This window comes from Pogona vitticeps, chromosome 6 (genome assembly GCF_051106095.1).
Source record: "Pogona vitticeps strain Pit_001003342236 chromosome 6, PviZW2.1, whole genome shotgun sequence".
Taxonomy (NCBI): domain Eukaryota; kingdom Metazoa; phylum Chordata; class Lepidosauria; order Squamata; family Agamidae; genus Pogona; species Pogona vitticeps.
In genome coordinates this window covers 113,335,413-113,346,278 of record NC_135788.1, presented here as the reverse complement: position 1 = coordinate 113,346,278, position 10,866 = coordinate 113,335,413, and the positions used below count along the sequence as shown (strand labels likewise).

The window sequence follows — 10,866 nt, the reverse complement described above, 5'->3', positions numbered from 1 at the left end:
TTTCCTCTTCCATTATGCTTTAGAGGGAATATTTTCAAATACTTGAAAGCACAGAGTACAGTGGTGCCCCGCATAGTGAGGTTCATCCGTTCCGGATGAACCATCGCTATGGGGAAACATCACTATATGGAACGGAAAATGGCAACGTTCCTATGGCCCCTAAACTCACCGTTCTGCGAAGTTCCTCCATAGCGCCACCATTTTCGCGCCCTCGGTAAGCAAGGGCAGGGCGGGAAAACAATGTGGGCGTCCGGCGGCCATTTTGGAACTGCCAAACAGCTGTTTAAAAAAACATTGCCATGTGAAAATCAGTAAGCAAAACGCTTACCGATTGTCGCAATGCGATGTTTGCCCTATTCAAACATCGCAATGCGATTGCATTAGCGATCTGAAAAAACACATCGGTATGCGGATTCATCATTAAACGGTGCGCTCATTAAGTGAGGCACCACTGTATTAATCCATTTCCTGGAGTCTAATAAATTTATATTTTTGTCCTCCGATCCAGCTTCACTCATTTCTAAGAAACATTCGGATTAACAACAGTGCTGGTGAAGAAATATTTTTTAATGAAAAAGGAGACTTAGAAGCAGGATATGATATCATTAATTTTGTCAGGTTCCCTAACGAATCCTTCCAGACAATCCGGGTTGGAATTGTGAACCCTCTGGCTCCCGTGGGCCAGAGATTCGTGTTGAATGGAAGTGCCATCACCTGGAATGAGAAGTTTAATCAGGTACGTATGTTTATTCTTCAGCATGTGCACTATCATCAGCTTCTTTTGTGAGAGTACTTTTGATGCTGGTATGTGTGTGGTACAATCAATCAATCAATCAATCAAAGTGAATGAATGAATGAATGAATGAATGAATGAATGAATGAATGAATGAATGAATGAATGAATGAATGAATGAATGAATGAATGAATGAATGAATGAATGGCTTTATAGGTAACGACCAAGACTCAAAATTTGGCCTGGGAATGGACTGTTGGCCAGTGCAGTTGTTGCAACAGGGGCGTTATAGGCACCCTGTCACTGGGACCAATCTGGCTGGCTGCTCCATTTTGAACCAAATGAGATTTCTGAACCGTCCAGAAAGACAGCTCCACACAGCATGTGATACAGTAATGAAAGCGGGTGTAACTAAGGCATATTTCATTGTAGTCAAATTGGACATCTTGAGGGATGAGCAGAGCTGGCACCCCAAATTTATCTGTGCAAAAGCACTCCTGGCCAAAACCTGGACATCGATGCCGATGGATGAATCCAGGAGTTCACTCAATCTGTGAACCTGAGCTTTCAGAGGGAGCAGAACCCAAATTGGCAAAGGTCGAATCTCTGTTCTGTCCTCTGCCTTCCAATTGACCAGGAGTATTTCTGTCTTGTCTTGATAAAGTTTTAGTTTATTTCCCTTATCAAGCACATTACAGATATCAGGCACTTGTTTAGAACCAACATAACCTCCTTGGCATTAGAGAGGAAGGAGAGATAGATTTGGGTGTCATCAGCATACTGGTGACCATGTGTTCTTCAAAGTTTTCACAGCCATGATCCGATGGTTGTTGTGGGTTTTTTGGGATGCTTTGCCGTGTTCTGGAAGTTCGCAACCTTTTGCCAGTCCTTATGGCCAGCATCTGCAGAGGAGAGGAGCTAGAATTCTGTCTGTCCACTTTACCCCAAAACTTTGGACAACTTCTCCCAGCAGTTCCATGTAGATGATGTCAAATTGAATTGCTACAAGAACTTCAGGTTGGCTCTCAAACAGAAAGGAACCTTGTAGAGACTGGGAGAATCCTTAAATCTTCCACTGAGTTATTTGGTTATAAATATGCATGGATTCACCATTCAGTAACCGATGCAATTTGCCTACACTAGATATGAATAGGAGTTGGACTTTAGGCAAGAATGTATTTTGGGACTGCTTACACCATGTCTATCGTCTCCGAAGAAGCACAGCAAATTTTACGAAAACCCATCAGGATCCTAGCAAAAAAAATACAACCCTTGTATTATATTTTAAAAGGAAGGTAACTTCTGAATAACCTTCCTGCTGATTGTCATTAGAGTCCGCCCAAGTCCACCTGTGTGGAGAGCTGCCACCCTGGAGAGAGCATGACTGTCCAACTGGGGAAGCAGGTGTGCTGCTATGATTGCGTTGCGTGTCCTAAAGGGAGGATTTCAATCCATATAGGTAAGTGAAGGAATCCAGAAGCATCTATTGAGAAATACTAGAATCTGATTTGCCTCTATAGTGACATTTCTGCCTTATTTTTATCAAGTTAAGGTTGTCCGAATAAACTATCAAGTTTGAGAAAAAATGCATGACTCTATTACAGGTTTATTTTCTCTGGCGTTGAGGGATACTAAAGCTGAGATGATGTTGCTTTCTTTCAGATGCAGAACAATGTAAGAAGTGCCCTGAGGACCAGTATCCAAACAAGAATCAAGACAGATGTATTCCAAAAGCCCTAAGCTACCTCTCTTATGAGGAACCCTTGGGCTCAGTATTGACTGGCTTGGCCCTCTTCCTTTCTATCACCACCATCGTGGTGATAGGGACTTTCATTCAGTACCGACACACTCCCATGGTCAAAGCCAACAACTGGAGCATCACCTGTGCTCTCCTTTCCTCTCTGCTCCTCTGCTTCCTCTGTTCCTTCTTCTTCATTGGACAGCCCGGAACTCTCACCTGCCTTCTGAGACAAATGGTGTTTGGTATCGTCTTCTGTGTATCTGTTGCTTGTGTCTTAGCCAAAACCATCACTGTGATAGTAGCCTTCATGGCCACAAAGCCTGGACATGGGATGAGAAGATGGGTTGGGAAGCGACTGGCAGGGTCAGTCATCATGGTGTCTTCTCTTACTCAGGCTGGTATCTGTGTGGTCTGGTTGATTATCTCTCCTCCCTTCCTAGAGTTTGACATGCATTCTGAGACTGACACAATCACAGTTCAATGTAATGAAGGTTCAGATCTCATGTTCTACCTTGTCCTAGGCTACATGGGTTTGTTGGCTGTCCTCAGTTTCTTGGTAGCCTTTTTTGCCCGGAAGTTGCCTGATACTTTTAATGAAGCCAAACTGATTGCTTTCAGCATGTTGGTGTTTTGCAGCATTTGGGTGTCTTTTCTCCCATCCTATCTGAGTACTAAAGGAAAATATATGGTAGCTGTGGAGGTCTTCTCTATCTTAGCTTCCAGTGGTGGGCTGCTAGGTTGTATCTTTCTTCCCAAATGTTACATTCTTCTTCTCAGGCCTGATCTGAACACCAAAGAGCAAATAGTAGGGAATAAGGTGAGATGGAGGTGAGAAGAAAATCACATCATCTTCAGTGACTTCCTCTGGGGAAAGTCTACACGTGTTATGTTCTTCTTCTCAGGCCTGATCTGAACACCAAGGAGCAAATACCAACTCTACACATACCTAAGAAAGAAATCAAAGATATCCTAAAAGTCTTGAGAACTGTTCTGGTTTTGTACTGTTTTGATGTTACTTTAGGGAGAAAAAATGTCTGTTGCCTTCACAACAACATACCTACACAATTAAATTCCAAGTAGTGCAGTATTTTTCTTTCATTTTATTAGACAGCATGTTGTTTGGATATTGGGTAACAATTGAGCATTCAGGTTGATCTTGAGGATGGCATAAGTAAAGGTCAAGTTATGCTGATAATTTTAATATCGTATATAATTTTATATTGACTATTTTTACTAGTTTTGATGTTTTTAAAGTTTTAATATTGTTGTATTCCATTCAAAGACCACTGGTAATGGCGTGGCTAAAAATCTTGTAAACAAATAAATAATTCTTTGGAATCAGACTGCAATTAACTTTGACAAAACTATCCTATTTTCTGCTTCAATAATCAATTATGCTACAATATATTGTGCAATCAGTTCAGTGCTCAAAGCTGGTTACATCTGGCCACCAGTACTTAAAGAGAAATCATTCTCAAAAGGATAATTCTGTTAAGGAAGCAGGCCAGTCATTACTGATTGCTTTTCTTTCTTTGTTCTGGACATACTGTAATTCCCGTAAACTCAAGACACTGCCCGGTCCGCTGATGAGCTCTTTGGTAGTGTGGGCCACCATTATCCCATTCCTGGGATAGCGTGAGAGGGAGTTTTTAAGGCAAGGTTCTTCTTACCTTCAGCTTCATTCTTTTCATCAGCCCACCCACCCCCCACCCTGAATGCCAGTGCGAGTTTTACTGGTTGCCTGTTTGGGGCTGAATAGGAATTTTTGATCCGCATCCTGATTGGCTTTTGGAATTGGGTGGTGTTTTTTTTTTGCCTATCCCACATTGGCTAAGGGGCGCTGGCATAGTGAGAGGTGGTCAGATTTGGTCACAGAGGTGGGTAGTGTGGATAAAAGAGGTTTCAGTGAGTCCCCTCACAACCACAGGTAATGTATAGCCAATGTTTTAAAAGCCAATTAAAAACATGGCTGTTTAGGCAGGCCTTCCCTTCGGCCATTATTTGATTTATTTTTGTTTTCCATCTTGACTGATAATTTATTTTATTTTTGGATGCTGATATTATTTTAATTGTTTTGTTGTGTTTGATGTATGCTGCCCAGAGTAGTTGAAATGACTAGATGGGTGGGATAGAAATGTAATAAATAAATAAAATAAATAGCTCATCTGATCTCCCAGCGCTGCAAATCGTGCCATTACAATGGGGGAGAAGATCTGCTGGGGCCGCTCCCGGACCAACAGTCAACAAGAAGAAGGGGACTTGAGGTCTGTGAGGTGGACAAATTTGGGCTGGCTGGGGTCTCGCTGTCTTCATCACTGCGGGATCTTGGGGCTCGGGACTTGCCCATAGTTAGGTTAGGGATCTGTTGAGACCCCTTTGCAGAGCCTGATTTTGCACTACAGCAGGACCCCCAGCCTTTTTCCATTGAAGATAAATATGAATATTCAATAAAGTGTGGCCCATGTTTATTCCATAATAGTTGTCTTGTGTCTTATTTGAGGTGAGGGGATAATGAATGAAGGATAAGAAATTAAACAGACAATAGTATTCAAATCCAGGTCTCTGTCACATGAAAAGCATCAGATCCTGTTGAATCAGAAACTGTATTCCTAGATCAATCCCTAAATCAATCCTAGTCTAAAGGGGGATTGCATTTGTTAAGTAAGAACAGACCAATGGCAAAAAAGTTCAACCACACAGCACGGATGATCTCAGAGGTACACAGTAGAACTAAATGGAGAGAATGTGTTTATAGAAAATGGGAAAATCTGAAATAAAAATATGAAATCTCAAAACATATTCATCTCAAAAATATTAAAACCTAAAAAAGAAATATGTATCTAGATAGCCATCTCAATTTAAAAAAAATGAAACCCCAAAGCTTTTCATTACAGGTGGAGAACTACAGACATAGACTTCTAAATCTGTATTCTTCCCATGAGCAGGAATACAGTGGACCCTCGACTTACATAATTAATCTGTATTGGAAGGGAGTCCACAGGTCCAAAAGTCCGCTGTCGAATATGCATTTCATATAGGAATACATTGAAAACCATTTAATCCATATCTGCCGTTTTTGCTCCATAGGAACTAATGGGAAGCCTGCTAATCCCCATTCTACCACCAGGGAGAGATTTTTTTTCTTTTTTCTTCTTTTGACCTAAGGTGATCTTAGGTCAAGAAAAGTTCAGGAAAGGAGGCAGGGAGGCAGGGAACAGTTTTAAAAGCATTTTTAAAATCTTTTTTTCAACCAAGCCATTTTAAAGTATGTTTAATCACAGAGACATGACTTTGAAATGCATTTTAACCCTGTTTGAAAGCCAGCATTCTTACCCCACAGAATTCTTCAGCACAAAGACAGACATGACTCTGAAATGAACTTTAACCTGTTTGAAAGCTAACATTCTTGCTCCACAGAATTCTTCACCTCAAAGACAAACATGACTCTGAAATGCATTTTAAAGCTCGCTTTGCAGTTCTGCAACTTATTCCGTCGTCAGCTCCTCTTCATGTTCTTCAACGAGCTCCTCTACATCCTCTTCGTTGACATCCAGTCCCATGCCTTCACCCATGGCGATGATGTCCCTCACCACCTGTGAATCAGTCCCCTCAGTGGCACTGTCTGTGACACATTCTGGCCAGATTTTCTTCCAGGCTGAGTTCAAGGTCCTGGTTGTGATATCCTGCCAGGCTTTGTCGATAGGTCTGATACTGTGGAGGACATTGAAATGTGTCTTCCCGAACTCTTTCAGGGTCAGGGACGTCTCCTCGATGATATTGAAGCACCTGGTGAAGAGTGCCTTTGTGTATAGCTTCTTGAAGTTGCTGATCACTTCTTGGTCCATGGGCTGCAGAAGAGGTGTTGGGGGGGGGGAGGAACTTGACCCTGATGAAATCCTCGTTGATGTCTTCCACCAAGGATGGTGTGTGTGTGCTGGGGCATTGTCCATCAGCAGAAGGCACCTCTCAGGAAGCTGGTGGTCTGAAAGATATCTTCTGACAGCGGGTGCAAACTTCTCATAGAGCCATTCCAGTAATAGCTGTCTTGTTATCCAAGCTCTTGCGTTGGCCCTCCACATGACAGGCAGTGTGGCCTTGTTGACTTTCCCTCGCTGGAATTGGCGAGGAGTCTGGGAGTGGTAGATCAGCAGAGGCTTGATCTTCAGATCGCCGGTGGCATTGGCGCAGAACGAAAGGGTCAGCCTGTCCTTCATTGGTTTGTGGCCCAGCAGTTTCTCTTCCTCCTGGATAATGTAGGTTCTCCTGGGCATCATCTTCCAGAACAACCCTGTCTCATCACAATTGAAGACTTGTTGGGGAAGGTAGTCTTCTTCCTTGAGGAATTCAGCAAACTCCACCTTGAAGGCTTCTGCAGCTGCATGGTCAGAACTTGCAGCCTCCCCATGTCTTGTCACGCAATAGATGCCACTTCTCTTCTGGAATTTTTGAAACCACCCCTTGCTGGCGTTGAATTCTTCTTGCGCTGCACTTCCAGAGGGGTTTCTTTCCAACAAGTCGCTGTGCAGCTTCTTCGCTTTTTCGCAAATCGTGGCTTCACTGATGGTGTCCCCTTTCAGTTGCTTCTCGTTGATCCACACCAGCAAAAGTTTCTCCAATTCTTCCATCAGGGTTGGCCTGTTCTTTGTTATGATGGTGACTCCTTTTGCCACATCAGTGTTTTTCAGGACATCTTTCCTTTTCAGGATGGTTGCAATCATTGACTTTGCCATCTTGTACTGAGTGACCAGTTCACTCAAATGCACACCTTCATCATGCTTTCTGATGATTTCTTTCTTGGTCTCAATGGAGATGAGCCTCTTTTTGGGCTTGCTCTGTTCTTTCTTTGGAGCCATGACTATGGTTCAGCTCACCACAATGCACAAACCCTGCATCAACAAAGCAACACATTCCACGATTTAAAGAAAAAAAAAAGAATGGAGTCAAACTTTAACTTCACACTTGAGTCTTAACTGGATTTTAAAGCCTCCCTCCCTGCCAGGCTGCCAGTTTTACAGCATGCCATCCAGCATAGCAAGCATCAGAAGCCCATTTTCCATTTCCCATTTTCCAGTGCATTCAAAGGGGAAAAATATGCATGCATCATGGGTAGAAAATGTTGAGATTCTAAAGAAAAAAAATCATTTCGGAGTCTCAGACCACGTTTTCCCTGATTCAAAGAGCAGCAGAGCAAGGAAAGAATTCATTTCCTACCCAGTGCATTCAAAGGGGGAAAACATGCATGCATCATGGGTAGAAAATGTTCAGATTCTAAGGAAAGAATTCATTTTGGAGTCTCAGACCACGTTTTCCCACATCCACACAGCAGAATTAAAAAGGCAGAGAAATGGAAACAATTCATTTTGGGGTCTCACACCACGTTTTCCAGATCCACACAGCAGAATTAAAAAGGCAGAGAAATGGAAACAATTCATTTTGGAGTCTCAGACCACGTTTTCCCAGATCCAAAGAGCAGAATTAAAAAGGCAGAGAAACGGAAAGAATTCATTTTGGAGTCTCAGACCACATTTTCCCTGATTCAAAGAGCAGCAGAGCAAGGAAAGAATTCATTTCCTTCCCAGTGCATTCAAAGGGGGAAGACATGCATGCATCATGGGTAGAAAATGTTGAGATTCTAAGGAAAGAAATCATTTTGGAGTCTCAGACAACATTTTCCCTGATTCAAAGAGCAGCAGAGCAAGGAAAGAATTCATTTCCTTCCCAGTGCATTCAAAGGGGGAAAACATGCATGCATCATGGGAAGAAAATGTTCAGATTCTAAGGAAAGAATTCATTTTGGAGTCTCAGACCACATTTTCCCACATCCACACAGCAAAATTAAAAAGGCAGAGAAATGGAAACAATTCATTTTGGAGTCTCAGACCACGTTTTCCAGATCCACACAGCAGAATTAAAAAGGCAGAGAAATGGAAGCAATTCATTTTGGAGTCTCAGACCACATTTTCCCACATCCACACAGCAGAATTAAAAAGGCAGAGAAATGGAACCAATTCATTTTGGGGTCTCACACCACATTTTCCGGATCCACACAGCAGAATGAAAAAGGCAGAGAAACGGAAATAATTCATTTTGGAGTCTCACACCACGTTTTCCTAGATCCAAAGAGCAGGAGAAAAAGCCTCAGAAGCCCATTTTCCTTCCCAGTGCATTCAAATGAAAAAAAAACATGCGTGCCATCCAACTCTAACCCAGACAGAAATTTTCTGATTCAACAGCCTATAATTTAAATTTACAGTACAGTACTGTACACTGCAAGACCCATCAGAGCACAGAAACATACAGTACTGTACAGTACTTTAACCCCCACCTAGCCCTAACCACCCCCACCAAGCTGCAAAAGAAACCATTACAACACAGCAGAATAGTAGTGTACAGTACTCACCCAGAACAGGCAGCCTCTCTGCTAAAAAAAGACAGTCAAAAATGAAAAATAAAAAATAAAAATCCAAAAAAAGAATCAAAAAAAATACAGCCCGGTACTGTAAGGCAGTACCAGCCAATACAGTACAGTGCCAGTTAGTACTGTACTAGGAACATTCACTGAATACAGCACTGTAACCGATGGGACGAGCGAGGAAGCAGGCTACAGGACTGTTCTCTCTGCCCTGGCCAACGGATGAATGAAAGCAGTTTGAATTTGCTGCTTTCCCCACCTCTCCCACTTTTTTGCCCTTATTTGGTCCTAGGCACTGTTCTCTGTTCCCTGGCCAATGGACGAACGACAGCAGTTTGAATTTCGCACTTTCCCCGCCTCTCCCGCTTTTTTCCCGCCACTTTTCAGTTCGTACGTCAATTCTTTGTTTGCAAGTCAAAATGGATTTTTGCGAACGGAGAAGTACGTAACTCGAAAAGTACGCAAGTCGAGCCGTTCGCAAGTCGAGACCCCACTGTAAATAGATAAAGAGAAAAATATAGATATAGATAGATATAGATATATAGATATATAGAAATAGATAGATATAGATAGATATAGATATAGATATAGATACAGTGGTGCCTCGCATAACGAGCACACCATTTAATGACAATCTGCATAGCGACGCGTTTTTTGTGATCACTAATGCGATCGCATTGCAATGTTTTAGGTGGCTAAACATCACATTGCGATGATCGATAAGCGTTTCGCTTACCGATTATCGCATTGCGATGTTTTTTAAACAGCTGATTGGTGATTCCAAAATGGCTGCCACATCCACAGAATGGCTGCCCGCAGCGTTTTCGCACCCTGCCCTCACTTACTGGGCAGCGAAAATGGTGGCCGGATGGAGGATTCCCCACATAGTGGTGAGTTTTTCACCAATAGGAACGCATTAAATGGAGTTTAATGCGTTCCTATGGGGTTTCCTCCCCTGCTAGCGACGAATCTGGATAGCGGCATTAATCCTGGAACGGATTAACGTCGCTATGCGGGGCACCACTGTATATAGATATATATAGATATATAGATATATAGATATAGATAGATACAGTGGTGCCCTGTATAGCGAGGTTAATCCGTTCCGGATTAACCTTCGCTATACGAAATCTTCGCTAAGCGGGAAGTAAAAAGCCATTGGAACGCATTAAACTTCATTTAATGCGTTCCAAATCGGCCCTAAACTTCCCACTTAGAGAAGTTTCCTGGCCCCGGGCAGCCATTTTCGTGCCCTCCCCTCGCTTGCCGAGGGCGCGAAAACGCCGCAGGGGGCCATTTTGGGTCGTTTTGAAGCCGCAAAACAGCTGTTTTGCGGCTTCAAAACGGACCCGAAATGGCCCCGCGCGGCGTTTTCGCGCCCTCGGCAAGCGAGGGGAGGGCACGAATTTTGCGGCTTCAAAATGACCCAAAATGCCCCCCCGCGGCGTTTTCGCGCCCTCGGCAAGCGAGGGGAGGGCACGAAAACGCCGCGCGGGGCCATTTTGGGTTGCCCGCGGCCGTTTTGAAGCGGCAAAACAAATAAATAAATAAATAAATAAATAGGGTGCAGGTAGACTAGCATTAGGTCGCAAGCTAGTGCGGGCCACTATTACTTCTTGTTCAGAAATAGGCTACTATATATGTCCTCAAAATTAAAATACCTCATATAAATTGAAAAGACTAATCTTGCTTCTCTTCAGAGTTGCTTTTTAAAGTTTGGAAATAATCCAGGCTGCATTAGCTGAAATATTGATCCTTTAACAAGATCTTTCAAAAGGGAAAAACAGCCACTTTGTTATTTATTTATTTATTTATTTATTTATTTATTTATTTATTTATTTATTTATTTATTTATTTATTTATTTATTTATTTACAATATTTTTTAGCCACACCATTACCAGTGGCTTCTGGGCGGCATACAACATTAAAACATAAAAACATTAAAAACATTAAAAAGGCAATATAAAATATCCTATAT

At 42.4% G+C, this 10,866-nt stretch overlaps 1 protein-coding gene across 1 annotated transcript; it reads left to right on the top strand.

The window, feature by feature from the left end:
• The first annotated feature begins 514 nt into the window (after positions 1-514).
• On the top strand, positions 515-4,951 carry LOC140701346 (vomeronasal type-2 receptor 26-like). The gene is made up of 3 exons (XM_072976929.2): positions 515-736; positions 2,067-2,193; positions 2,397-4,951. The coding sequence occupies exons 2-3, from the start codon at positions 2,115-2,117 to the stop codon at positions 3,305-3,307; spliced, it is 990 nt and encodes a 329-aa protein (XP_072833030.2). The 5' UTR covers positions 515-736; positions 2,067-2,114; the 3' UTR covers positions 3,308-4,951.
• Positions 4,952-10,866: the final 5,915 nt, after the last annotated feature.